At 65.9% G+C, this 27,734-nt stretch overlaps 2 protein-coding genes across 2 annotated transcripts; both read right to left on the reverse strand.

Moving 5' to 3' along the window:
• Positions 1-1,257: 1,257 nt before the first annotated feature.
• On the reverse strand, positions 1,258-27,255 carry LOC115643390. Its single transcript, XM_030547380.1, has 29 exons — positions 26,238-27,255; positions 25,230-25,344; positions 24,627-24,757; positions 22,671-22,876; positions 20,110-20,307; positions 19,505-19,633; positions 19,067-19,255; positions 18,643-18,816; positions 16,727-16,886; positions 14,829-14,965; positions 14,367-14,606; positions 12,554-12,799; positions 12,004-12,151; positions 11,533-11,644; positions 11,199-11,328; positions 10,696-10,900; positions 10,044-10,128; positions 8,736-8,870; positions 7,766-8,289; positions 6,944-7,058; positions 6,412-6,542; positions 5,572-5,777; positions 4,140-4,337; positions 3,479-3,607; positions 2,763-2,951; positions 2,394-2,567; positions 2,140-2,299; positions 1,796-1,932; positions 1,258-1,686 (listed from the first exon to the last, which is right to left on the reverse strand). Exons 1-29 carry the CDS (start codon positions 26,746-26,748, stop codon positions 1,495-1,497), a joined length of 5,406 nt encoding a protein of 1,801 aa, XP_030403240.1. The 5' UTR covers positions 26,749-27,255; the 3' UTR covers positions 1,258-1,494.
• PSMB8 (proteasome subunit beta 8) lies at positions 9,910-12,693 on the reverse strand. Its single transcript, XM_030547424.1, has 6 exons — positions 12,533-12,693; positions 12,004-12,151; positions 11,533-11,644; positions 11,199-11,328; positions 10,696-10,900; positions 9,910-10,128 (listed from the first exon to the last, which is right to left on the reverse strand). Exons 1-6 carry the CDS (start codon positions 12,671-12,673, stop codon positions 10,040-10,042), a joined length of 825 nt encoding a protein of 274 aa, XP_030403284.1. The 5' UTR covers positions 12,674-12,693; the 3' UTR covers positions 9,910-10,039.
• Positions 27,256-27,734: the final 479 nt, after the last annotated feature.

The following is a 27,734-nucleotide window of genomic DNA, read 5'->3' on the forward strand; positions in this document are numbered from 1 at the left end:
CCCCGGTGCTGACAGACCCACCCGCTCGGAGCCTGCAGCCCCTCCCGGGATCAGCTCTGCTCCGCCAGCCTGGGATAGAAACCGGAGTGACACCGGCCCCAGTGCTGACAGACCCACCCGCTCGGAGCCTGCAGCCCCTCCCGGGATCAGCTCTGCTCCACCAGCCTAGGATAGAAACCGGAGTGACACCGGCCCCGGTGCTGACAGACCCACCCGCTCGGAGCCTGCAGCCCCTCCTGGGATCAGCTCTGCTCCGCCAGCCTGGGATAGAAACCGGAGTGACACCGGCCCCGGTGCTGACAGACCCACCCGCTCGGAGCCTGCAGCCCCTCCCGGGATCAGCTCTGCTCCGCCAGCCTGGGATAGAAACCGGAGTGACACCGGCCCCGGTGCTGACAGACCCACCCGCTCGGAGCCTGCAGCCCCTCCCGGGATCAGCTCTGCTCCACCAGCCTAGGATAGAAACCGGAGTGACACTGGCCCCGGTGCTGACAGACCCACCCGCTCGGAGCCTGCAGCCCCTCCCGGGATCAGCTCTGCTCAGCCAGCCTGGGATAGAAACCGGAGTGACACCGGCCCCGGTGCTGACAGACCCACCCGCTCGGAGCCTGCAGCCCCTCCCAGGATCAGCTCTGCTCCACCAGCCTGGGATAGAAACCGGAGTGACACCGGCCCCAGTGCTGACAGACCCACCCGCTCGGAGCCTGCAGCTCCTCCTGGGATCAGCTCTGCTCCACTAGCCTGGGATAGAAACCGGAGTGACACCGCCCGGTGCTGACAGACCCACCCGCTCGGAGCCTGCAGCCCCTCCCGGGATCAGCTCTGCTCCGCCAGCCTAGGATAGAAACCGGAGTGACACCGACCCTGGTGCTGACAGACCCACCCGCTCGGAGCCTGCAGCGCCTCCCGGGATCAGCTCTGCTCCGCCAGCCTGGGATAGAAACCGGAGTGACACCGGCCCCGGTGCTGACAGACCCACCCGCTCGGAGCCTGGAGCGCCTCCTGCTGGCTCTCCACAGCCGTGCGCTGGCACTGCCCAGGCCGAGCCCCAGCCACACGCTGACCCGCAATTCCCAGCGCTCCGGGCGGGTCGCAGAGCACCACCCTGACCGGGAGGCCACGACCTTCGTTAAACACGACTGGTTCTGTGGGGCGTTACAGCCACGGACAGTTCCATTGAGCGAACGCTGCAGCCCTGGGCTGGGCCAGGAGACCAGCGACGGCGTTTCCAGTCAGAGACCATCACAGACACCGGTCGGATGTTTCACCTCATCAATGTATTTTACAAAACACTCTTCTCGCACTCAGCCAGTCGAACACGCCTGCCCCCCCGGGACTCCCTGCGCAGAACTGACACCCCAACGCAGACGATAAACCAGTGACCCGACATCATACACTAATCAGACGCTGTCAGTATGGTCCATGTCACCCTGTGCCGGGGGAGGAGGGGACGGGTCATCAGGCTGGTGCTGGGTTATTCCTCGGGGCCGGGGGTTACTCGGCCAGGTCTCTCTGCACCAGTCTGTAGTAGGGGCCCTTGCGCCCCATCAGCTCGGCGTGCGTCCCCTCCTCGGCCACGGCCCCGCCCTCCAGCACCACGATCCGGTCAGCGTCCTCCACCGTCTGCATACAGTGGGCGATTACCAGCACCGTCCGGGGCCCCCGGCTCAGCACCGACTGGCGGATCTAGGGGGAGGAGCAGAGCCGCATTAGGATCCATCCACATCCAACGCAGACCAGAGACACTCAGGCTGTCCAGGCTCGGAGTTCGGATCCCACTGCCCCCACCACTCACCGCGCATTCGCTCTCCACATCCAGTGCGCTGGTGGCTTCATCCAGGATCAGCACAGCCGGCTGGCGGATCAGCGCCCGGGCGATGGCGATCCGCTGCTTCTGCCCTGCCGAGAGCTGCCCACCCTTCTCCCCCACATCTGCAGGGGGTTAGAGAGAGAGAGAGGGGTCAGGACTCCTGGGTTCTCTCCCCAGCTCTGGGAGGGGTGTGGGAGCTCGTGGGTTAGAGCAGGGGGGCTGGGAGCCAGGACTCCTGGGTTCTCTCCTTGGCTCTGGGAGGGGAGCCTAGTGCTTACAGCAGAGGACCTTTCCCAGAAGCCCTTGCAGCGTGGGTGGTGGTGACTCACCTGTCTCAAAGCCGCTGTCCAGCTCCGCAATGAACCCAGAGGCATGGGCCGCTCTGGCCGCCCTGGTGACCTGCTCCTCCCCGCGGCCCCCCAGCCCGTAGGCGATGTTCTCCCGGATGGAACCGGAGAAGAGGACGGGCTCCTGCCCCACCAGGGCCACCTGCCAGCGAGAGGGGGCAGCATTAGGGGCTGAGACCCCCAACATGTCACACCCAGTGAGCAGCAGCCCTGCCCCTGCCCCCCACTGCCCTCACCTGGCGGTGCAGGTACCGGTGCTCGTACTCCCGGATAGGGGCCCCGTCCAGCAGGATCTCCCCGGCCTGGGGCTCGTAGAACCGCTCCAGCAGCCCCACACACGTGCTCTTCCCGCTGCCGTTCAGTCCCACCAGCGCCGTCACCTCCCCGGGGCGCAGCTCGAAGGACACGGCCTGGGACAGCGGGGAGAGTATCAAAGTGCCTGTCACATGGGGGATCACAGGGGCTGGGAGCCACGGGGATCCCATCCCTGGGGGAAGGGCCTGGGGCTGGGAGATCCCCGCCCCGGGGGAAGGGGCTGGAGCTGTGGATCCCCTCCCCGCGGGCTATGAGCTGGGGGTAGGGTGTAGCTGCCTCGCTGTAGGTACCTTTAGGACCTGGCGGTCCGGGCGGGAGGGGTAGGAGAAGGAGACGTTGCGGAAGGAGACGTGTCCCTGCAGCGACTCCGGCGCCCGCGTCCCGTCGGTGCACACGGCTGGCTCCCGGTCCAGGTACTCAAACACCTTCTCCGCCGCCCCCACGTTGCTCAGCAGGTCCCCGTACATATACACCAGGGTCTGGGGCCGGGGGGAGAGCGAGTCAGAGGACCGGCCCACACTTAAAAGTTAGGTCAACACAGCCAGCTAACAGTCAGGGGTGTGAAACTCCCCAGCCACTGTAGCTATGGTGACAAAACGCCGGTGCAGACCCAGCTAGGCCGAGGGATGGTTGGTTCTGTCAACGTACCTACCAGCATTCAGGGAGGTGGAGTTCCCACAGCGATGGAGAAAACCCTTCCATCGGCGCAGGCTGTGTCTACACTGGCATCACTACGCTGCCGTAGTTACGCTGGCAGAGTCTGTCGTGTAGACATCCCCAGAGACAGGGAGACAGATGGATGAGGCAGGGGTGGATGCACAGAGCCAGACTCAGCTGTGTGGAGGGATGGAAGGGTGGGGTGTGGAGTGGTAGATGGATGGATGTTGGGGGAATGCGGGGACAGATGGATGGGTGGTTGGGAGTGAGGATGGATGGATGCGCAGAGGATGACAGACCAGTCGCTGTGACCCTAGTACGGCCCCGTCCCTGGCACAGGGCTCCTCACCTGCACATAGCTGCCCACGTCCCCCTGGTAGAGGATGAAGGAGACCAGGCTGCCCTTGGTCAGGAGCCCGGCGCGGATCTGCTGGTGCCCGCAGTACAGCATCAGCACCTGCACGGCCAGCTGCAGCAGCTGGGGGGGGGAGATGAGACAGAGTCAAGTGGGGAGCAGGGCAGGGGGCTGCCCCAAGCCTGAAATCAGCATCCCTCAGCCCCCTGCCAACTGGCTGCATGACCAGCAGCTCCCTCAGATGCCTGGGTCTCCCTCCCCCCACCCATCTGCTTGCAAAATGCCCTGCTCCCCAGCTCATGTCAGATCGTGAACCTGCTGTCCCCGGACGCCTGGGTCCCTTGTTCTCCAGCTAATCCACTGCATCGGGAACTGCCATGCCCAGATGCCTGGATTCCCTCTCCCACTGAGTCACAAAGCATATTCCCTGAACACCCGTCCCTGAATAATCAGCTACCACCCCCGGGGGCCTGGGTCCCCTCTCACTGGCTCCCCTGTCAAATCATGCCTATTTTACCCGGATGCCTGGGTCCCCTCGCCGGGTCTCCTCCCCAGCTCCCCCTTCAGATCCAGAACTACCTCCCCCAGACACCTAGGTCTCTTCCCCCGCCCCCAGGTGCCTCCCCAAGACACTTGGGTCCCCCTCCCGGCTCACCCGGCGGAAGAGCAGGTAGAGTGCCCTCTCCAGGTCACGGCGGTTCTTCAGCCGGTGGGTCTCGGCCAGCGCCGCCTCGTAGCGCCGCGACTCCTCCTCCTCGGTGGCGAAGCTGCGCACGGTCTCGATGGAGGAAACCGACTCGCGCACGACCTCGGTGGAGCGCGCCATGGAGTCCTGGATCGCCCTCAGCACGGCCTGGGGGCGCGGGGTCAGAGATGTCACAGCCCGCCCATCATGCCTGGGGTCCTGCATAGCCCCGGCCAGTGAATCGCCCCCAGCATCCAGCCCCATAACCCGCCTGGTCGGGAGCTCTGAGGAGATTCTCAAATCTCGATCCGTCCCTGGGTCAGCCGGTGCAGTGGCTAATCCCCTCCCTGGTAAACATCTGCCCCTCATTTCCAGTCTGAATTCTTCTCACATCCGCTCCCAGAGGCAGCCTCTCGTTCTGCTTTGTCGGGGAGAATGGAGCCTCTGCTCCCAGAAATCTGCTCCCCGTGTGGGTCCTGACAGACTGGGATCAAATTACCCCTGAACCTTCCTGTGGATAAACTATGTAGCTGGAGGCCCAGGTTTGGAGAGGTCAGGCGTCGCTGCACTCAGCGTAGCAAGGCCTGATTGATTTAGGAGCCCAGTATCACGTTCAAAAGGGGGTTAGGCACAATCAAGGGGATTTGGGCTCCCAAGTGCCTAAACCCCTTTTGAAAATGAGACAAGCTCCTGAATCAATCAGGCCTTGCAGGGCTGAGTGCAGAGACACCTAAATACCTTTAAACAACTCAGCCTGAGCTTCTGGAGTCTCCAGACTACAAGGCAGCTTTGTATAGCCCAGGGTCACGTCCCCCCTCTAACCACAGCATCACACAGAGCTGCTCATCCCGCGTGACCTCTCTCTCTCCTGTCCAGTCACTGCTTCCTAGGATGGAACCTCCAGCCCAACCCAGTGTGACCCACATCACTGGCTCCGCGGTGTCTGACCTGGCACTTGGCTGTGTGATCTGTATTACAATAGGGCCCTGCAGCCGTCCTGGCCCAGCTGCCCACTGCGCTAGGCACTGTACAAACACAGAACAGAACGATGGGCCCTGCCCCAGGGAGCTCACAGTTCTGTTTGAATGGGCCCAGCTCACCAAGGACCCTGCTCACTGTGTGTGACTGACCGTCCCCATCACGGTGTCACCTGCAGACTAACCAGCTGGGGGTCTAACTTGCCCCCCAGATCCGATAACGACCCTGGACAGCACTGGGGGGAGAACAGCCCTGCAGGACCCTCCAGAAACACCCCACTGGAGGGCGACCCTCTCAGGGATCAGAGAAGGGAACTTCATAAAGGGACTGCCCCCCTGCGCCGGGGGTCTGGGACACCAGATCCTGGGAGGAGGGCGTCTCCCCAGGATCAGGACGGTAAGGGGTGGTCTCCCCAGACCTGTACCTGGTGGCGGGCATCGTAGACCTTCTCAGCAGCCATGGTGAGGGGCATCTCAACGAGCGTGAGCAGCGTCAGGCGCCAGGACAGCCCCAGCATGAAGCCGTACAGCCCCAGCGCCTTCACCAGGCTGCGCAGGAAGATGTTGGCGTTGGCCGGCACCGAGCGGCTCATCATGGTGGTGTCCTTGGAGAGGCGCGAGGTCAGGTCCCCTGGGGGGGGAGAGGGGACACAGTGAGAGAAGGATCTGCCCCAGGAGGCCTGGAGCTCGTGGGGGGGCAGGATAGGAATGGGGACTGTGGGGCTGCACTGGGCCATTTAATGCTGCAGCCAGCAACAAGGACCTTGTTAATGTCCAGACCTGGGGGGAGGAGAGGCTGCCCCACTGATAGAGGGAGACTGGGGCAGGGGGAGTGCTGGGGGGAGGAGAGGCTGCCCCACTGATAGAGGGAGACTGGGGCAGGGGGATTGCTGGGGGGAGGGAAGGCTGCCCCATTGATAGAGGGAGACTGGGGCAAGGAGAGTGCTGGGAGGAGGAGAGGCTGCCCCATTGATAGGGGGAGACAGGGGCAGGGGGAGGGCTGGGGGGAGGAGTGTTGGGGAGAATGGGAGGGCGATGTTGGGGGCTGAGGGAGAGGGGATGCCATGGGGGTGTTGGGAGGGTGCCGGGGCAGGGCTGGAGGAAGATGCTGAGGGGAAGACGATGTCGATACTGGGGATGTGGGAGCTGGGCTGTAGGGGTGCAGCAGAGGCTGGGGGTTGGGGCAGAGGTGGGGATGGGGGGGTGCCAATAGGGTAGATGCTGGGGTTGCAGAAGCAGGAGGGCCTCACTGGGGGAGGACCCACCTGTTTTGACCTGCTGGAAGAAGGCCAGGTCCTGGCGCACCAGGGAGGAGAAGAGCTGGCACCGGGTGCGGATGTTGAGCCGGGAGAACGTGAACATGAAGAGCCCCCCGCGGCAGCCGGCAGCCAGGGAGCTGGGGGAGGGGACAGACAGACATGGGGCAGACTGATCCCACCGCTGGAACCAGCACCTCATACAGAGCCAGTTCCAGATACACCATCCTCCCACCTTGCCTAGCACGGCCCCCACCCCATTGGGCTGGGGAACCCCAGGGCAGGGCTGGGATCCCATGGGGGGAGCAGCATGTGAGGTGGGGGGAAACCTGTGTTAGGATTGGGGTTTGGGAGCAGCAGAGGTCTCCTCAGGGCTGGGGTGTCATGGGAGAGGGTCAGAGGCTGTGGATCAGCAAAGGCTGAAGGGTTTCTTCCAAGGGCTGGGTCCTGGGTGGCAGTGGAAAGGTGATGGGGCTTTCCTGGGGTTCTGGGGGGGTCTCCCTGGGGCTGGGGGTCCCACAGGGGCACTGGGGGGTCTCACCTGCCAAAGGAGGCCAGGGACATGAGGACGATGGCGGTGGCGAAGGCGTCGGGGTCATAGGCACTGCCCAGGATGTCGATGACACGTCCCGTGTAGTAGGGGATGAACGTCTCACCTGCCACAGAGACGGGGGGTGAGAGAGGGGCCACCCTGTGCGGGGGAGTCTCCTTGGATCCTCAGGGAGAGGAATCCTCCAGCAGGAGATTCTCTCATGCAACATCCCACCCTGCCACCCAGAAACTGAGACTCACACGCTGAGCCCTTTGCAAACTGCTGGCCGACCTCCGTCCATTCCCAGGCCCACCCCTCCACCTCCCTCCAACCCCCACGCCCATCCGTAGCTCCCTGCGGTACTTGCCTTGGGTCTGGGACTCAGGGAACTATGCAAGGGGGCCTGCTCACATCTGCACAGACCCCACGGCCAGCTCGGTACCATTTCCCAAATCACCCCATGAGCCAGGTGCTGAGTCCCACTTCCAAGAGTGGCCTCACCACTCAGTGGCCAGATTTCCCAAGGGGTTTAGGCACCTAACACTGCAGACACGGTGTTTTTGTAAATCTTACCAGTGCCCATCTGCATGTAAACCCCTGGCTCAGCAGAAGCAAGTGACAGGGCCAGGGTCACCCAGGGACTCTGTGACAGAACCAGGAGTTGCACCCAGGGCTCCTGGTTTACAGGCTGGCACCTGAGCTGCTGGGCCACTCTTGCGTGGCTCTGGTTGGAAGGTTTTGTCTGGCTCTGTTAGTAACACAGCCCCCCGCTCACACCCCAAGCCCCCTCCCCCTAAGCCTATGTATCTGCCGCCCCCCGGCCCCACTCACCAATCACAGCTATAGCGAGGAAGACGAAGGCCCCGGACAGGAAGGGCACGTCGGGCCGGGATAGCCCCACCAGCCGGCGCAGGGTGGCACTGGACTCCCGCTCCGTGTCCTCTGCGCCGGGCCCCCCGGTCCTATCTCCCTGCCCCAGGGCCCCCCAGGTGAGCTGGGCCAGCCCCACTGCCCCATAGCTCAGCAGCAGCCAGGCCCAGGGGGCGCCGGCCAGCAGGGCAGGGGGCACGTCGGGCAGGGGCAGGCAGCTCCGCAGGGTGAGGTACAGGGGGGGCAGCAGGCACAGGGCAGTCAGGGCCCTGGGGGGGGACAGGTGGGGCTGATCCGGGGCCAGCAGCCCCCAGGCTCTCCAGAGCCCCAGGAAACGCACAGCAGCTTCCAGCCAGGTGGCCGGCAGCCCCAGGGGGGCCAGCGAGGGGACGCCCCAGCCCAGCAGGGCCAGCAGGGCCAGGTCGCAGAGCAGCAGGGGGCAGCCCAGACGCAGGGTGAGGGGCAGCGGCATGGTGGAAGACAGTCTGCAGAAAGAATGAGGGGAGTTACACAGGGTAGGGGGGCTGGGGGCCCACAGCACTGGGTGACCCCCGATGCCTTACCCCAGTCTGTCCCCCAACCCTGCCCCATACCCGAATCTCCACTATCTTGGACTCCAGTTCCCACCCCCTGCTCCCCACCCATCCCAATCCCAATCTACCCCCAATAGCTCCATCTCCACCCTATGCCCCTGAGCTGCCCCCTGCCCAGCACCCCCACGTACCTCCCACTCATTACCCCGATCCAGTCCCGGTTCCCCCCGTCCCCACCCACCCCGATATGCCCCCCAGATCCCAACGCCCCTCTAGCCCGCACCCCAGCAAAGCCAGCCCTTCCCAGCCACACACTGGGGCTCCGGGGGGAGGGAACAAACCACCCCCCGATCCCCGGCAATGCCCTACGCGCCCGCTGCTGCCCCGGGGCCCGGCACCTGCGGCTCCAGCTCCGGCTCCGGCTCCGGCTCCGGCTCCTTCTCGGGGGGCGGCAGCGCCCGGACCCCGCCGAGCCCGCCCGGTTTCGCTTTCGGGGGATTCCCGGGCCGGGCCCCGCCCGCTGCTGCTGCCGCCTGCGGCCGCCAGGGGGAGCCCGGGCTGCACCGACCGCGCTCGGCTCCAGCTCCCGGTCCCATCCGGCCCCCGGCCCCCGCCCCGGCCCCATGCACCTGTCCCGGCCCCCGGCCCCCGGCCCCAGCGGCTCAGCAGCATCCTCCAGCTGGGTGACCAGGCAGCAAGTGTGAAACACCGGGACGGGGTGGGGGTAATAGGAGCCTATGTAAGAAAAAGACCCAAAAGTCAGGACTGTCCCTCTAGAACCGAGACATCTGGTCCCCCTACCTCCAGCAGAGGGGCCGGGGCCGGGGCCAACCTGCCCCCGCCCCCGCATGAGCTCCGGCTGACCCGTGCAGCCCGCACCTGCAGGGCTGGGGCCAGGGGCCTGGTCACTGCAGGGAAGGGGCGCGGGCTCTGGACAAACAGGTGCTTGGAAGTCGAAGGGGTCCCGGGCTTGGGCTCAGCCTCCAGCTGCCCCGGAGACTCCCAGCCTCGGGCCAGAGCTGCCGAGGGAGTCCGGGTCCGGCGAGGTCAGATCCCCGTGGGTTAAAGACACCTGGGGTGGGCGTCTGAGATTCTGCTTCAAACCTCGGCTCCCGGTGGGATCCAGCCTGGGGGATGGGGATGGGCTCCCCAGGGTCCTTTCGCTGCCCTTCGAGTGCAGAGCCTGGATCAGTTGGGGGGCTGAGTGTCAGGACCGAGGGGCACTGGTGGAGCTGTGGGCAGAGAGGCCTCAGTGCTGGGTGAGTTTGGGCAGAGCTGTATGGGGGGACTCCCAGGCTGGACCAGCGGGGCAGGGTCAGACTGGGAGGTGCTGGCAGAACTGGGCGGGAAGGGAACCCAGGGCTGGCAGCGCAACGTTGGGGGCACCAGCAGCACAGGGCAAACGGTTCCTGGTTTTCCTGGCGCTGCACTAACCCCCTGGGAATTTCTGTGCCTGCCTCCCATTGCCTCTGCTTCATTATAAAATTCAGTTCCCCTCATCAACCACCCAGATCCCCTTCGCCCCCATTCCCGGCCCAGCCGCCAGGAGACACTTTAAACCGATGCCACACGTTGGAGTTTTCACTGTTTCTCTTTATTGCATCGCACAGAAACCCGTTAACCGCATCCCGTGCTCCCTCCATCGCTCTGGCCCTGAGTCTCCTGCGTCCCTGAATCCGGAGCCCCCGGTCGCTGGCCCGTCTCACTTCCTGGCCTCCAGGTACTTGTGGATCAATTGGCTGACGTCGGTCTTCTCCACCTTGATCCATCCATCCTCCTTCATGTGATACACTGGGGGGAGAAGGACGTGGGAGGGTCAAGGGCAGCCAGCAGGGGACCCCACAGCGCTTCCAGCCCCCAAGGACATGGGACCCAGGAGTCTGGAAGGGCATCCCTAGGGTGAGCCCAGCAGTGCTCCCAACCCCCATGGAGTGAGGGGATGGGACCCAGGCGTCTGGGACAGCAGTGCAGGATGCTCATCCCTGAAGAGGGATGGGACCCCAGTGTCCTGGTCAGGAGTGGCGCCAGGGTCTTTGGCGCCCTAGGCGGGGGTACTTCCGCGCTGCCGGTCATTGGTGGGAATTCTGTGGCGGGGAGGGGTCGTTCTGCGCTCCAGGTCTTCGGGGCACTTCGGCAGCAGGTCCCAGAGCGAGTGAAGGACCCGCCGCAGAATTGCCAACGACGACCCAGAGCGCAGAAGGACGCCCCTCTGCCGCCGAATTGCCGCCAAGGGCAGCAAAATACCACCCTCCCAAATCCTGGCACCCTAGGCGAGCGCCTAGGTCACCTAAATGGAAGCGCTGGCCCTGGTCCTGGTGCTCACCGCCCAGGGGCCCCGCCCCAGTCCTGATGCCTTACTGTTGACGACGCCCCCGGAGTAGGCGTCGCGGTGGGTGGCCTGGGCGATGGCGCGGCGCCCCAGGTCGTAGGCCTGCTCCACGCTGAGGTCGGGCCGGTACCCGCTGTCCATCACCCCGTAAGCGTAGCTGTTCCCGCAGCCCGTAGAGAACATGGGGCCGGAGAGACGGGTGCCATTATCGTCCACGTAGTACAGGCCGGGGCCCTGCGGGGATGGGGCAGCTGGTGAGACATTGGGGGTGGGTCTAAGGACTGGAGCTGCCCGGGTCAGATCAGAGGTGGGGAGAAGCTCTGTGGGGCCTGAATCTCAAAGGAAAGGGGGGGCCCCAATAGGGAGACTGTGGACTCTGATATTAGGGGGTCTTTGAGCCAGGGGAATCCCCTGTAGAGGTGAAGTTGGATGGAGACGCGGGAGGGCTGAGCTATGGGACACTGAGGCAGCCTGTGGGGTCCCCCCCAAAGTCCCCTGCCATGTGGCTTGGGGCAGGTGGCCCAGACAATACCTTCTTGTCCCAGCCGCAGATCATGCTGCCCATGGACAGCCCCATGCCCCGATACTCGCACATCATGTTTGATAGCAGCTTGGAGGCGGCTGAGACGCTGATCCGCTCCTTGTTCCGCAGCTGGTACAGCCTGGAGTAGGGGGGAGGCAGACCCCAACATGGCGTGAGTCTCAGATCCCAGACCCCTGAGCTCTCCACCTCAAACCCCTTCCCACCATGGGGTCCCTTCCTTGAGTACCCACCCCCCCACACACTCCAGACCCTCCCTGAGCCCCCATCTCCTAAGTCCGCTGTCCTGCACACCCATTCCCTGCCCCCCTCCCTGGGCGGGCACCTGCAGTGCTTGGCGAGGAGCCGCTCCCAGTACTGGCAGTCGGCGGCGCTGCCCGACATGGTGCCCAGCAGGTAGGGGTTGATCTCGATCACCTTGTTGGCCTCCAGGGTGGCTGTAGGGAAGGAGAGACAGGCCCTGAGTGACACGGGCAGATGGCTGGGGGAGGGTGTCATGGTGGTGGTGGTGGTGTGTGTGGGGAGGGGCGGGGGGGGCTGGTCTGATCCTCCAGGTGCATATGGGGTCACGAGCTGGGTCAGCTCTAGGCCAAGGGGTGGGGTGGAGGCGCTGGGCAGAGGGATGAGGAGCTGGAGCTCTAGACACCTGCTCTCACCTGCCAGGTTCCTGGACACAACCCTGCACGAGGGAGGGGCGGACGGAGCCAGCCAGACCCAAGGGGCTGTAGGGATGGGGGCAGGGGGAAGGGCTGGGTAAAGTGGCCCAGGAGGGGAGAGCTGGGGGGCTTGATCTCACCAATGTAGCTGCCAGCCGATGCCCGGGAGTCAACAGCCACGACGACCCCGTGCTGGAATTTGAAGGCCAGGGTGGTGGTGCCGTGGGCCAGCTGGATCCGCACCCGGTCCCGGCCCTCCTCGGAGTAGGTCTGCAGGAACTGGGCCGGCTGGGGGGGGGGGGAGATGGTGAGGGGGGCTCTCCAGCCCTGTCCCCCCTGCCCAGAGCAGTACCCCTCCTCCCTGCCCCCCACGGCACTTCCTCCTCTGCCCCACCGCCAGGGCACTGGCCTCATCCTACCCCCCATGCCCAGGGCATTGCCCCCCTCCCACTTCCACCCCCGACTGCACTGACCCCCATGCCCAGAGCAGTACCCCCCCTCCCTGCCCCCCCACGGCACTTCCTCCTCTGCCCCACCGCCAGGGCACTGGCCCCATCCTGCCCCCCCCATGCCCATGGCATTGCCCCCACTCCCCACCTCCACCCCCGACTGCACTGACCCCCAGCCCCCCCATTGGCGCTGCCCTCTCCCTGCCCCCCCCGCACTGACCTGCTCCCCCCTGGGCAGGGCCAGCTCGGGCGCCCGCAGGCCGAAGCTGTAGTCATCGGGTCCCCGGGGCGCAGCGGCGGCTCCGGGGGGGGCCCAGTCCCAGCCCCCGCGGGGGAGCCCGCACACCTCGACCAGCGCCATCGCCTCGCTGCGCCTCCCGCCTGCTGTGAGCGCCGGGGGAAGAGAAACCGAAAGCGGCAGCTGGGGAGGGACCGGCCCGGCCAAGGGCGCGCTGGAGAGGGGCGCACGGAGAGCGCACGGGGCGCCCTGGGGAGGGGCGCACGGAGAGCGCACGGGGCGCCCTGGGGAGGGGGTGAGAGCGCAGGGAGGTGTCATGGGGCGCTGGGGAGGGGGGCTGGGGCGCGGGGGGCTCTTAGGGGAGGGAACAGCTGGGCATGGGCGGGCGCAGCGGGGCCAGCACGGTCCAGGGGCGCATGGAGAGGGGCTGAGGGCGCAGGGGGGTCCTGGGGGGGGGCGCACGGGGCGGAGTGAGAGCGCGGGGGGTGTCCCGGAGGAGGGTGCGCTGGGGAGGGGCTGGCGGGTTCACGGGGTGCGGGGGGCTCTTAGGGGAGGGAACAGCTGGGCATGGGCGGGCGCAGCGGGGCCAGCACGGTCCAGGGGCGCATGGAGAGGGGCTGAGAGCGCAGGGGGGGGTCGGGGGGGGGACGGAGAGCGCACGGGGCAGGGCTGAGAGCGCAGGGCGGTGTCCCGGCGGAGGGGGCGCACGGGGTGCGGGGGCTCTTAGGGAAGGGAACAGCTGGGCATGGGCGGGCAAGTGGGGCCAGCACGGTCCAGGGGCGCATGGAGAGGGGCTGAGAGCGCTGGGGAGGTCGGGGGGGGGCGCAGGGGGGCACAGTCCAGAGGCTGCTATGGGGAAGTCCTTGGGGCGGGGCCCTGGGCAGCCAGCGTGGAATGTGGCACCGAAGGGCGCAGGGATCCCCCCACGCGGGGCACGGGGGGGGGGCGCGGGGGGTTCCCAGCAGCCACGGGCCGGTCCGCCCGACACCCTACAGCAGCGGGGGGGAGGTGTGTGACCCTCCCTGCGCTGCCCCCATCCGGCCCCAGGGGTGCTGCTCTAACCTGGTGCAGCCCGATCTGCCTGGCAACAGCCGACGCGAGTCCTCCCCTTGGGCGGGGTTCGAATAATGGCACTGCTCCAGGGCGTTTGCAGCTTCTCCTTCCGCCCCCCGGCACTGCACCGGGGCGTTCACAGCTCCTCGCCCCCAGCACTGCCCCTCCCTGTTCCCAGCCTGGGGGTTGCAAAGCTCAGACAGAGCAGAGTCTGCACCAGTTGCTTGGCACCCTCGGGTCCCCCCACCCCGGGCAGGGACCCCAAAGGGCACAGGGGACGGCGGGGGCAGGAACACAGCCGTGTGTTCCAAGGGGGCTCCTGCCCCCAGAGGGTTCCAGGCGCCTGGATGTGAGGCTGGGCCCTGGAGTGACCTGGTGCTGCGGGGCGGGGGGGGGGGGGGCGGCAGACCCCAAGGATCAGGCAGGAAACACGTGAGAAAACAGACACTTTTTATTACACACAAGCCAGACAAACACCAGCCGCCCCACCCCTCACTCACCTGCCTCGACTCCCCCAGCAGAGCCCCCCTGCTGGGGAGGGGCCCCGGTCTCTCTGCAGCACGATGGGTCTCAGAGCTGGGGTTTGTCCAGAGACGGAGCCCCCTGCGCACCCTCTGGTCCTGTGTCCTGTGCCGGGTCCCCAGGGCGAAGGAGCCACATATGGGGGGGGAGCTCTGAGAACACCCCCATCCTGGGGAGGAACCACACATGCAAGAGGAGCTGAAACCCCCCACCCCGGAGGATCCCCGCGGCCCCAGCCTCACGGCCCCCCAGCCCCCAGCCCACCATCGGAGCCGCCCCCCGTGTCCCCGTTGAGCTGTTTCTGCGCCAGGCGCCAGTAGCCGCCCCGGCGCGCCAGCAGCTCCTGGTGGGTGCCCTGCTCCCGGATCTCCCCCTCCTCCAGCACCAGGATGCGGTCGGCTCGCTCCACGGCGCTCAGGCGATGGGCGATGAGCAGCACCGTGCACCCGGCCTGGGCCCCCTCGTAAATCTCCTTCTCCACCTGCAATGGCAGACGCCCGGGTTACAAACAGCCTCATGGGGGGCTGCGTAGGGAACCCCCCTTCACCAGCTGCCACCCCCCACCCCAACCCCTGCCCCAGCCAATGGAGTCTTTGTCAATACTCCTCACTCCTGACCCACAACCCCCTGCTATCCCTGGGCTCTCCCCCAACCCTCCCACTGCCCCTCACTCCCAACCTGCGGCCCCCCCCATATCACTCACCCACAGCTGACTCTCCGTGTCCAGGGCGCTGGTGGCGTCGTCCAGGATCAGCACTCGGGGGTCTCGGAGCAGGGCTCGGGCAATGGCCACCCCCTGCCTCTGCCCCCCCGAGATCTGCCCCCCCATCTCCCCAACATCTGTGGGGGGGGAGCTGAGGTCAGTGCCCTGTGAGGCATGTGGGTAGCGCCCCCCCACTCCATCCCCCCTAATACACACCTTGGGACAGGGCTGGGTGCTGTGTCGTGGCCTGTGGGGAAGGGTTCTGGGGTTGCTAGAGAGTTTACTGGGGGGTCACAGGTTGGGATATGGGCTGGTGCCTGTGCTATGGCCAGTGGGGAAGAGGAGGGGGCAGTTGGGGTCCCAGGGGGGTTGGGGGTCACAGGGAGGTACTAGGGGAGGGGTATAGGGTTCCCAGGGGAGTGGGGGGTACCAGGAGGTACTGGGGTGCTGGGGGGAGGGGTATGGGGTCCCAGAGGTCTTGGGGGTCATGGGGGTACTGGGGGAGAGGTATAAGGTTCCCAGGTGAGTGGGAGTTGCTGGGGGGCACTGGGGTGCTGGGGAGGGGTATAGGGTTCCCAGGGGAGTGGGAGGTCCCAGGGGTACTGGGGTGCTGGGGAGGGGTATAGGGGTCCCAGGGGAGTGGGAGGTCCCAGGAGTACTGGGGTGCTGGGGAGGGGTATAGGGGTCCCAGGGTAGTGGGAGGTCCCAGGGGCACTGGGGTGCTGGGGAGGGGTATAGGGGTCCCAGGGGAGTGGGAGGTCCCAGGGGTACTGCGGTGCTGGGGAGGGGTATAGGGGTCCCAGGGGAGTGGGAGGTCCCAGGGGTACTGGGATGCTGGGGAGGAGTATAGGGTTCCCAGGTGAGTGGCGGTTGCCGGGGGGCACTGGGGTGCTGGGGAGTGGTACAGGAGTCCCAGGGTAGTGGGAGGTCCCAGGGGTACTGGGGTGCTGGGGAGGGGTATTGGGGTCCCACGGGGGTTGGGGTCACAGGGGGGTACTGGGGGAGGGGTATAGGAGTCTCAGGGGAGTGGGAGGTCCCAGGGGTACTGGGGTGCTGGGGAGGGGTATAGGAGTCCCAGGGTAGTGGGAGGTCCCAGGGGTACTGGGGTGCTGGGGAGGGATATAGGGGTCCCAGGGTAGTGGGAGGTCCCAGGGGTACTGGGGTGCTGGGGAGGGGTATAGGGGTCCCATGGGGGTTGGGGTCACAGGGGTGCTGGGGAGGGGTATAGGGGTCCCACGGGGGTTGGGGTCACAGGGGGTGCTGGGGAGGGGTATAGGAGTCCCAGGATAGTGGGAGGTCCCGGGGGTACTGGGGTGCTGGGGAGGGGTATAGGGGTCCCAGGGGAGTGGGAGGTCCCAGGGGTACTGGGGTGCTGGGGAGGGGTATAGGGGTCCCACGGGGGTTGGGGTCACAGGGAGTGCTGGGGAGGGGTATAGGAGTCCCAGGGTAGTGAAAGGTCCCTGGGGTGCTGGGGAGGGGTATAGGGTTCCCAGGTGAGTGGGGGTTGCCGGGGGGCACTGGGGTGCTGGGGAGGGGTACAGGAGTCCCAGGATAGTGGGAGGTCCCGGGGGTACTGGGGTGCTGGGGAGGGGTATAGGGTTCCCAGGTGAGTGGGGGTTGCCGGGGGGCACTGGGGTGCTGGGGAGGGGTATAGGAGTCCCAGGGGAGTGGGAGGTCCCAGGGGCACTGGGGTGCTGGGGAGGGGTATAGGAGTCCCAGGGAAGTGGGAGGTCCCAGGGGCACTGGGGTGCTGGGGAGGGGTATAGGGGTCCCAGGGGAGTGGGAGGTCCCAGGGGTACTGGGGTGCTGGGGAGGGGTATAGGGGTCCCACAGGCGTTGGGGTCACGGGGTGCTGGGGAGGGGTATAGGGTCCCAAGGGGGTGTATAGGGCTCAGTACCTGTGTCGTAGCCGTGGCTCAGCCGGGCGATGAAGCCGTGGGCGTTGGCGCGCCGGGCAGCCCCCGTCACCTCCTGGCGGCTGCGCCCCCCCAGCCCGTAGGCGATGTTCTCGTGCAGCGAGCGGGCGAACAGCACCGGCTTCTGGCTCACCAGCGCCACCTGCAGGCGAGGGGAGATGGAGAGGGACCGGGAGATCGAGGGGCTGAGAACGCACAGACTCACCCCACCTAATGGGGGGCTGACAGGCTGAGGGGCCCCAGGGACCCAGTGTGGGGCTGGCTGGATCAGGCCCCCCTGAGAGGATCCTGCTCCTGCGGAGTTCCTCTCCCCAACATCTGGGATCCCTGCCCCACGTGGGGTGACGGAGGGAGGTGGGGCGATGCTCCAGACATTGACACGCCAGGGGGTGTGGAGACACCTGAGCGGGGTGGGAGGGTACAGGGGGTACCTTGCGGTGCAGGTAACGATAGGGGAGGGGATGCCATGGGAGGTGGGTGGGCGGCGCGGGGGGTACCTTGCTGTGCAGGTAGCGATGGGGGGAGCAGTTGAGGGCTGACGGGGGGGTTCCTTGCTGTGCAAGTAGCGATGGGGAAGGGGATGCCAGGGGAGCTGGGGGGGCGTCAGGGAGGTACCTTGTTGTGCAGGTAGCGATAGGGGGCAGCAGGGGGGTACCTTGCGGTGCAGGTAGCGATGGGGGGAGGGGATGCTGGGGGAAGGGGAGGGCAGGTAGGTACCCTGCGAAGCAGGTAGTGATGGGGGAGTGGATGCTGGGGAGGGAGGTGAGGGGGCAGCAGGGGGGTACCATGCTGTACAGGTAATGATAGCGGAGGGGATGCCGGGGGAGGTGGGTGGGCGGCGGGGGGGTTACCTTGCTGTGCAGGTAGCGATGGGGGGAGCAGTTGAGGGGTGACGGGGGGGGTTCCTTGCTGTGCAGGTAGCGATGGGGGGAGCAGCTGAGAGGTGACCGGGGGGTTCCTTGCTGTGTAGGTAGCGATGGGGAAGGGGATGCCAGGGGAGGTGGGGGGGGCGGCAGGGGGGTACCTTGTTGTGCAGGTAGCAATGGGGGGCAGCAGGGGGGTACCTTGCTGTGCAGGTAGCAATGGGGGAAGGGGATGCCGGGGGAGCAATGGGGGGCAGCAGGGGGGTACCTTGCTGTGCAGGTAGCAATGGGGGGTGCTGTGGGGGGCTGGCAGGGGGGGTACCTTGCTGTGCAGGTAGCAATGGGGGAACAGGGGGGGGGGTGGCAGGGGGTACTTTGCTGTGCAGGTAGCAATGGGGGGAGCAGTGGGGGGTGGCAGGGGGTACCTTGCTGTGCAGGTAGCAATGGGGGGTGCTGTGGGGGGCTGGCAGGGGGGGTACCTTGCTGTGCAGGTAGCAATGGGGGAAGGGGATGCCGGGGAAGCAATGGGGGGCAGCAGGGGGGTACCTTGCTGTGCAGGTAGCAATGGGGGGTGCTGTGGGGGGCTGGCAGGGGGGTACCTTGCTGTGCAGGTAGCAATGGGGGAACAGTGGGGGGGGTGGCAGGGGGTACTTTGCTGTGCAGGTAGCAATGGGGGGAGCAGTGGGGGGTGGCAGGGGGTACCTTGCTGTGCAGGTAGCAATGGGGGGTGCTGTGGGGGGCTGGCAGGGGGGGTACCTTGCTGTGCAGGTAGCAATGGGGGGTGCTGTGGGGGGCTGGCAGGGGGGTACCTTGCTGTGCAGGTAGCAATGGGGGAACAGTGGGGGGGTGGCAGGGGGTACTTTGCTGTGCAGGTAGCAATGGGGGGTGCTGTGGGGGGCTGGCAGGGGAGGTACCTTGCTGTGCAGGTAGCAATGGGGGAAGGGGATGCCGGGGGAGCAATGGGGGGCAGCAGGGGGGTACCTTGCTGTGCAGGTAGCAATGGGGGGTGCTGTGGGGGGCTGGCACGGTGGGTACCTTGCTGTGCAGGTAGTGATGCTCGTACTCCCGCAGGTCCCGCCCGTCCAGCAGCAGGCGCCCGCGCTGAGGCTCGTAGAAACGTTCCAGCAGGGCCACCAGCGACGTCTTCCCCGCGCCCGACGGGCCCACCAGCGCCGTCACCTCCCCGGGGCGCAGCTCCAGAGACACCCCCTGCGGGGGAGGGGGTTAGACATGGGGAACCTTCCCCCAGCCCTGGGCCCTCCGGCACCCCTCCCCTATTCCCCCCTTCCTCCCCTGGTGGCTCTGCCCCCACAACCCCGTCTGACCCCCTGATCCTCCTCCCCTGCTGCCCTCCGTAACCCCTCCAGCTACTGACCCCCAAATCCTTGGTTCTGCTCTGGATCCCACCTGAATTCCCACTCCTGACCCAAACTCTGTGCTGGGTCCCCCCACCGGGTACCTTGAGCACAGGGGCATCATCCCGGCCGGGGTAGGAGAACCAGACGTCCTGCACCTGGAGGTGCCCACGCAGGCTGGGGGGGGCCAGCGTCCCGGGGGGGCTGATCTGGGGCGTCCGCTCCATGTACTCAAATATCTTCTCCGAGGAGCCCATGGCCTTCTGCACGCTGGGGTAGACGGAGAGCAGCACCTGGGGGACGGGGGTACAGGCTGGGTGAGCTCACCCCACAGCCCCCCACTCACCCCCTATCACTGGGGCAGACAGGGAGCAGCACCTGGGGGACAGGGGGGTACAGGCTGGGTGAGCTCACTCCACAGCCCCCCACTCACCCCCATCACTGGGGGGCCCAGAAGGTCAGGGCTGGGTGTACCCCCCCATAGCCCCCATCCCCAGGCAGGTGGCCAGCAGCCCCTGGGAACAGGGGACCCCCACACTCACCTCCACGGCCATGGTGAACTGCATCTCGTAAAGGACGAAGGTGACCAGATCCCCGGTGCTGACGGCCCCAGCGGTGACCAGCCGCCCCCCATAGTACAGGATCCCCACCTTCAGCGCCAGCCCCGACAGCTGGGGGGGACAGAGTGTTAATGGGGGTCTGCCATCCACCCCAGGGAGCTCTGGGGGGTCCCCATCTTATGGGGGAGTGATGGAGGCTTGGAGCTTTGGTCAAGGCTGGGGGACCCCACCCTGATGGGGAGAAGGGGCCCAGCATGACTCCCCCAGGGGGGCCCCTTTGCCCTTTCCTGGCCCCCTCTGCCACCTCCCCATCCCCCAGAGATTCCCCTCCTGTCTGACCCTGAGCATACGCCCCCCGTGCTCCTGCCACGGCCATGGGATACCAGGCCCCTCCCGCCCGCCCCAGGGATAGGTCTTCTGCCCCCTGCCCCCAGGGTTACCACTCTCCCCTGGCCCCTTGGTACAGTCTGCCAGCGCCTTCCCCGGCTGCACCCTGCCTCTGTACCCCATTGCCATGGCAGCCCTACAACCCCCTTTGCCGTGGCGCCTCCCCCCGTTGCCGTGGCGCCCCCACGACACCCCCTTACGCTGTTGGTCCACATGGAGGCGGCGTAGGCGGCTGCCTCCTGCTTGTTGAGCCAGTAGGTCTCCTGCAGCCGCTGCCCGTAGCGCCGGGCGGCCCCCTCCTCGTTGGCGAAGCTGCGCACCGTGGCCATGGCCTGGAAGGTCTCCACTGCCACCTCGTTGGCCTTGGCCAGGGACTCCTGCACCCGCTGCGCCAGGCTCTGGGGGGGAGCGGGGGGGTCAGAACAGGGGGTTCGGGCACCCCTCCGCCTCCATCCCCCTGCCCAGCCCCAGATCTGTTTCCGAGTCGCTGCCCCCAGGGTAGAGCCCCAGCCTGTGAGTCCGGCCAGCACTCCTCGCTCCTAGCCGTACATGTACACGTAGCCGAATTAAAACGCAGATCGTTCGCCTGCACCCGGCTTACCCAGCGACCTGCCCCGTGTCACTGACCCGACACTTTCTTTTCTACCCCTCCCCAGTTTGTGTGTCATTTGCAGACTCTCTCAGTGTGGGCTGGTGTCAGAGTAGCAGCCGTTAGTCTGTATCCACAAAAAGAACAGGAGTCCTTGTGGCACCTCAGAGACTAACACATTTATTTGAGCAAAGTAACAGAACCCCACTAGCCATCACCTTCAGCTCCCAACTAAACCCTCTCCAGCGCGTGCTCAAGGATCTACAACCTATCCTGAAGGACGATCCCTCACTCTCCCAGACCTTGGGAGACAGGCCAGTCCTCACTTACAGACCGTGCCCCAACCTGAAGCAAATACTCACCAGCAACCACACACCACACCACAGAAACGTTAACCCAGGAACCTATCCTTGCAACAAAGCCTGATGCCAACTCTGTCCACATATCTATTCGGGGGATACCATCATAGGACCTAATCACATCAGCCAAGCCATCAGGGGCTCATTCACCTGCACATCTGCCAACGTGATATATGCCATCATGTGCCAGCAATGCCCCTCTGCCATGTGCATTGGCCAGACCGGACAGTCTCTACGCAAAAGGATAAATGGACACAAATCTGACATGAAGAATCATAACATTCAAAAACCAGTCGGAGACACTTCGACCTCCCTGGTCACTCAGTAACAGACCTCAAAGTCACAATTATTCAACAACAAAACTTCAAAAACAGACTCCAACGAGAAACTGCAGAATTGGAATTAATTTGCAAACTGGACACCATTCAATTAGGCTTGAATAAAGACTGGGAGTGGATGGCTCATTACCCAAGTAAAAACTATTTCCCCACGCTAATTTCCCCCTCTACTGTTACTCACACCTTCTTATCAACTGGGCCATCCTGATTATCACTACAAAAGTTTTTTTCTCCTGCTGACAATAGCCCACCTTACTTGATTACTCTCGTTATAGTTAGTATGGCAACACCCATTATTTCATGTTCTCTGTGTATATCTTTCTACTGTATTTCCCACTGCATGCATCCGATGAAGGGGGTTTTAGCCCACAAAAGCTTATGCCCAAATAAATGTGTTAGTCTCTGAGGTACCACAAGGTCTCCTGTTCTTTTTTCAGTGAGGGTTGTAGGTTTTCTTTCAGATCATGGATAAGACGTTTAATAGCACAGGGCCAAGCACCGATCCCTGGGGGCCCCACTAGAACCCCCACCCCAAATGACAATTCCCCATTTACAGTTACATTTGAAGACCAATCAGTTAGCCAGTTTTTAACCCATTTTGTGTGGATCCTGGGCACCCACAGGCTGCCGTGGGGGGTGGGAAGGAGGGGCAGTGGGGAGCAGTGCAGAGGGGGCAGATGGTAGGGGTGAGGGAAGGGGGGAGATACTAGGGAGTGGGGAGGGGCAGTACCTGGTGGAATTTCCCGGAGAGCTCGGGCACCAGCAGGACGAGGGGCAGCGGGGGTGTGTGGGTGGGGAGCTGACCAGCATGGAGGGAAGTGGGGAGCAGGTTGCGGGGCAGGGGGCTGAGCAGCGTGGAGGGAAGTGGGGGGCAGGTTGGGGGCAGGGAGCTGAGCACGGCGGAGGGGCGGTACCTGGTGGAATTTCCCGGAGAGCTTGGGCACCAGCAGGACGAGGGGCAGCGGGGGGTGTGGGCAGGGGGCTGAGCAGCGTGGAAGGAAGTGGGGGGCAGGTTGGGGGGCAGGGGGCTGAGCACGGCGGGGGGCTGGGGACAGGCTGTGGGGCGGAGGCCCGGTACCTGGTGGAATTTCCCGGAGAGCTTGGGCACCAGCAGGACAAGGGGCAGCGGGGGGTGTGGGCAGGGGGCTGAGCAGCGTGGAAGGAAGTGGGGGGCAGGTTGGGGGGCAGGGGGCTGAGCACGGCGGGGGGCTGGGGACAGGCTGTGGGGCGGAGGCCCGGTACCTGGTGGAATTTCCCGGAGAGCTTGGGCACCAGCAGGACGAGGGGCAGCGGGGGGTGTGGGCAGGGGGCTGAGCGGAGCAGGGAGCTGGAGGCAGGTTGTGGGGTGGGGGACTGGGGGCAGGTTGGGGGGCAGGGGGCTGAGCAGCGTGGAAGGAAGTGGGGGGCAGGTTGGGGGGCAGGGGGCTGAGCACAGCGGGGGGCTGGGGACAGGCTGTGGGGCGGAGGCCCGGTACCTGGTGGAATTTCCCGGAGAGCTTGGGCACCAGCAGGACGAGGGGCAGCCCCACGGCGGTGAAGAGCGCCAGCCGCAGCGACCCCTGCACCATGAGGCCGAAGAGGAAGACTCCCCGCATCCCGCACCACATCAGCAGGTTCAGCTTCTCGCTCAGCGCCTCGCTCACGGCGTCCGTGTCGGCCGTCACCCGCGACGTGATGTCCCCTGGGCGAGGGCAGCGGGGGAGCGTCAGTGGGGGGAGAGGGGGACGGATCCTGGAGCGATTCCACAGGGACCCGTCCAGCCTGGGCCGTCCAGCCACACATCACCCTTGCTCCTGTCCCTCCCTCCCTCATTCACAACGTCTCCAGCCAGCCCTGCTCATGTATTTAGGGGCTAGCTGGGGGGTGGGGGTGGGGAGCCCTAGCAGGGAAGTAGGGAGTTTGTGACAATGGGGCAGGGCCTGGCTGTGGGTTGGGGCAGGGGGAGGAGCCCAGGGGGTGTCTGTGGGGTCAGTGTGGGGCAGGGGGCTCAGGGTGGGGGGGAACCCTGGGGTGGGGGGTCTGTGGGGTTGGGGGGGGTCCCATACCATCGCGGTTGGCATGGAAGCCGATCTCCTGGTGCAGGATGGGGGGGGGAGTCCGGGGGGAGTGTCTGTGGGGTCGGTGTGGGGCAGAGGCAGGGGGGTCTGTAGGGCAGGGGTGGGTCCCATGCCAGTGCGGTTGGCATGGAAGAAGGTGATCTCCTGGTGCAGGATGGGGGGATGAGTCCGGGGGGGTGTCTGTGGGGTTGGTGTGGGGCAGAGGCAGGGGGGTCTGTGGGGTGGGTGTGGGGCAGAGGCAGGGGGGTCTGTGGGGTCGGTGTGGGGCAGAGGCAGGGGGGTGTCCGTGGGGTCAGTGTGGGGCAGAGGCAGGGGGTCTGTGGGGCAGGGGAGGGGTCCCAGACCAGTGCGGTTGGCATGGAAGAAGCTGATCTCCCGGCACAGGATGGGGGGGTGAGTCCGGGGGGGTGTCTGTGGGGTTGGTGTGGGGCAGAGGCAGGGGGGTCTGTGGGGCAGGGGAGGGGTCCCATACCAGTGCGGTTGGCATGGAAGAAGCCGATCTCCTGGTGCAGGATGGGGGGGATGAGTCCGGGGGGGTGTCTGTGGGGTCGGTGTGGGGCAGAGGCAGGGGGTCTGTGGGGCAGGGGTGGGTCCCATACCGGTGCGGTTGGCATGGAAGAAGGTGATCTCCCGGCACAGGATGGGGGGGGGATGAGTCCGGGGGGGTGTCTGTGGGGTCGGTGTGGGGCAGAGGCAGGGGGGTCTGTGGGGCACGGGTGGGTCCCATACCGGTGCGGTTGGCATGGAAGAAGGTGATCTCCTGGCGCAGGATGGGGGGGATGTGTCGGGGGGGTGTCTGTGGGGTCGGTGTGGGGCAGAGGCAGGGGGGTTTGTGGGGTCGGTGTGGAGCAGAGGCAGGGGGGTCTGTGGGGCAGGGGTGGGTCCCATACCGGTGCGGTTGGCATGGAAGAAGGTGATCTCCTGGCGCAGGATGGGGGGGATGAGTCGGGGGGGTGTCTGTGGGGTCGGTGTGGGGCAGAGGCAGGGGGTTTGTGGGGTTGGTGTGGGGCAGAGGCAGGGGGGTCTGTGGGGCAGGGGTGGGTCCCATACCAGTGCGGTTGGCATGGAAGAAGCCGATCTCCTGGCGCAGGATTGGGGGGATGTGTCGGGGGGGTGTCTGTGGGGTCGGTGTGGGGCAGAGGCAGGGGGGGTTTGTGGGGTCGGTGTGGGACAGAGGCAGGGGGGTTTGTGAGGTCGGTGTGGGGCAGAGGCAGGGGGGTCTGTGGGGCAGGGGAGGGGTCCCATACCAGTGCGGTTGGCATGGAAGAAGGTGATCTCCTGGCGTAGGATGGGGGGGATGAGTCGGGGGGGTGTCTGTGGGGTTGGTGTGGGGCAGAGGCAGGGGGGTCTGTGGGGCAGGGGTGGGTCCCATACCAGTGCGGTTGGCATGGAAGAAGCCGATCTCCTGGCGCAGTACGGAGCTGAAGACCCGGCTCTGGATTCGCATGTGGATCCGGTTCATGGTGCCGTTATAGAGACAGTCGGACACGAACTCTGTCACTGCGCTGTGGGGGTGGGGGGCAGTGGTTAGTGCTGGGGCTACTGCCTGCCCCTCAACTCCCTGTTCCCCCAAACCCAGCCACCATCCCCCCAGACCAGCCCCCGACTCCCTGCTCCCCAAACACAGTCCCCCCAGACCTGTCCCCAAACATCCATCCCCCCAAACTCAGCAACCATCCCCCAGACCTGTCCCCAAACATCCATCCCCCCAAACTCAGCAACCATCCCCCAGACCTGCCCCCCAACCCCATCCCCCCAAACCCAGCCAGAATCGCCCCAGACTTACCTCCCAATTCACTGTCCCCCCAACATAGCCACGATCCCCCTAGACATGCCCCTGAATTCCTGTAGGCATCTTGTTATACACATCCCCCACCCCATGACCCCAGCTCCCCTCCACCCCCCATGACCCCCCTCTTCTCCCCACGCTCCATACACATTGACCCCACCCCGTGAGCCCAGCTCCCCCAGCCCTACCTGCCCACGGTGATGAGGGACATGGCCCAGATGGCCCGGACGAAGGCCGAGGGGTCGTTCTCGCTCACAATCCAGTCGGTCATGTGCCCCGTGTAGTAGGGGATCGCCATCTCCCCTGCAACCCAACAGCACATGGGGTCAGGACTCCTGGCTTCTCCAGGAGGGGAGTGGGGGCTGGTGGGTTAGAGCACGGGGGGTAGGGAGCCAGGACTCCTGGGTCCTATCCCAGCTCTGGGAGGGAAGTGGGGGCTGGTGGGTTAGAGCACGGGGAGTAAGGAGCCAGGACTCCTGGGTCCTATCCCAGCTCTGGGAGGGGAGTGGGGGCTGGTGGTTAGAGCAGGGGGGCCTGGGAGCCAGGACTCCTGAGTTCTCTCCCTAGCTCTGGGAGGGCAGTGGGGGCTGGTGGTTAGAGCAGGGGGGGGCCAGGAGCCAGGACTCCTGGGTTCTCTCCCAGCTCTGGGAGGGGAGTGGGGGCTGGTGGTTAGAGCAGGGGGGCCTGGGAGCCAGGACTCCTGAGTTCTCTCCCTAGCTCTGGGAGGGCAGTGGGGGCTGGTGGGTTAGAGCAGGGGGGCTGGGAGCCAGGACTCCTGGGTTCTCTCCCAGCTCTGGGAGGGGAGTGGGGTCCAGTGGGAGAGTCCAGAGAGGCCACCTCTCACCCATTCAGGGTCATTTCCTATATTTGTGCAGCCTCCGTTCTGTGAGTGAGCCCAGCAGACACAAATCACACTAGCCCAGGACCCTGTGACCGTCCCACCCACCCACCCACACCTCGTCAGAGGGCCCAGTAATGCACACAGGACTCAGTCAGGGTCAGGGCCCCGTCGCGCCGAGCGCTGAACAAAGAGGAAGAGACAGTCTCTGCCCAGAAACAGGACAGAGGCGTATAAACACACAGCTGGTTTCTGTCCGATCTGGCCCCTGGGCAGGGACTGGCTGGCTCAGGGGGGCAGGGAACAGGACACGGGGCCTTTCCCCTTCACGCCCGCAGCCACGGTCCCCCTGACTCACCAAGTGAGGACAGCACCAGGAACCCCGCGATGGCCACGAAGCGCAGCAGGTCGGGCCTCATGCAGGCCAGCAGACGGCCCAGCGAGGCCGAGGGCCTCGGATCCCCCTTGCCGGCAGGGAACAGCTGGTGCCAGAGCACGGCCACCAGCCCCGCCACGCCGTAGGTCAGGCCGAAGACATCCCCTCGCCCCCAGCCGTGCAGCAGCTCCGAGGGGGGTGCCCGGGGCTGGGCCAGCGCCTGCAGGGTCACGTAGCTGGGCAGCAGCAGGCTGAGCAGGGCAGCCAGCGGCAGCAGCGCGTCCCGTAGCCCCCCGGGCAGGCCCTGTCCCCTGCCGCAGGCAGCCTGGGCGCTCAGGCTCAGCAACGCCCATCGCGCCAGCGCCACCCCCCAGGCCAGCGCCAGGGGGTCCCAGGCCTGCAGCGGGGGGCAAAGCAGCAGGGCCAGGCGCAGGGTGAGGAAATCCAGCAGCACTGCCAGGGGCAGGGAGACCCAGGCCATGGCCAGCTTCATGCCAGGGGCCGGTCCTGCAACGCTCAGCAGAAAGTGTCTAAATCTCCTAGTCCCGACTGCAGCCGGTTCCCTCCAGCGCTCAGCAGCGAGTGTCTAAATCTCCTAGTCCCGGTGCGGCCGGTCCCCGCCGGGGGCGCCCTCTGGCGGCCGTTCGGGTCACTGCGCTCAGAGCCGCGCCGGAGTGACCGCAGAACCTGTCCTGCCGATCCAGTTCCACTCCGCTTGGGGTCTCCCCCTTTCCCGGTGCGGGCCGGGGTCTGGATGCGGCTGCTCCGGGACTAGCGGATCCCAGGCGCCGGGGGCAAGTCCTGGTCCGGCTCCGCAGCTGCCCCGTGGAAACGCGCCGCCCGCAACTCCCGGCCTGGGCGAGGGGCCGCGAACTGGGGGGCGGGGAGGCGGAGAGAGGCTGGTCTGGACCCCGGTTCGCCGCCCGCCCTGGGAAGCCCCCGGCTGCCCGGATCCGCTTCTGGGAAAGGAGGCGGCTTCCCGAAAGTGAAAGTGAAACCGGATTAGCGCAGAGCCCGCCCGGGGGGGCCATAGCGCGTTACATGGGATGAGCTCGGACCTGGCTGGGGGGGGGGGGATAATGGAGCCTGTTGACCTATGAATAACGGGGGGGAGCTGCCCCCCCCCGCCCCATAGCAAGCGACGCCCCCTGGCTCCGCACAATTACAGCCGGGCTGGGGGCTGTGCGCTGACGGCGGGGGCAGGGACCCTGGGGCAGAGGCTGGGTGTGAATTACTGTTGCATGAAACAATAAATCCCCCCCCCCATGGCGCAGATCCCCCTCTCTGCACCTGCAGCTCGAGGGAGGGGGGTATTGAAGCTCACGTGTGTCCGGGGGGGATTTCTGCTCCCAGCCAGCCCGGCGCAGCGAGGGCTCAGACTGAGCCCAGGCCCTGGGGTCCAGGCAGGTCTCTGTAGCTGTGGGACTCACATTGCGCCCGTCACCGTGGCCTCTGGGCACCTCACAGGCAGTTGTGGAA

The sequence above is a fragment of the Gopherus evgoodei genome, unplaced genomic scaffold, assembly GCF_007399415.2.
Source record: "Gopherus evgoodei ecotype Sinaloan lineage unplaced genomic scaffold, rGopEvg1_v1.p scaffold_58_arrow_ctg1, whole genome shotgun sequence".
Lineage (NCBI taxonomy): Eukaryota > Metazoa > Chordata > Testudines > Testudinidae > Gopherus > Gopherus evgoodei.

Bases quoted from the DNA above. Each gene is read 5' to 3' on its own strand.
- PSMB8 (XM_030547424.1), bottom strand. From the start codon at position 12,673: ATGGCGCTGGTCGAGGTGTGCGGGCTCCCCCGCGGGGGCTGGGACTGG. The intron at 12,152-12,532 runs GTCAGTGCGGGG...CCCCCCCCCCAG, and splicing joins CCCTGCCCAGGGGGGAGCAG to CCGGCCCAGTTCCTGCAGAC. The intron at 11,329-11,532 runs GTGCCCGCCCAG...CCCCTACTCCAG, and splicing joins CTCCTCGCCAAGCACTGCAG to GCTGTACCAGCTGCGGAACA.
- LOC115643390 (XM_030547380.1), bottom strand. From the start codon at position 26,748: ATGAAGCTGGCCATGGCCTGGGTCTCCCTGCCCCTGGCAGTGCTGCTG. The intron at 25,345-26,237 runs GTGAGTCAGGGG...GTTGGGTTGCAG, and splicing joins CCTGGTGCTGTCCTCACTTG to GGGAGATGGCGATCCCCTAC. The intron at 7,059-7,765 runs GTGAGTGGGGCC...TCTCTGTGGCAG, and splicing joins CCTCGCTATAGCTGTGATTG to GTGAGACGTTCATCCCCTAC.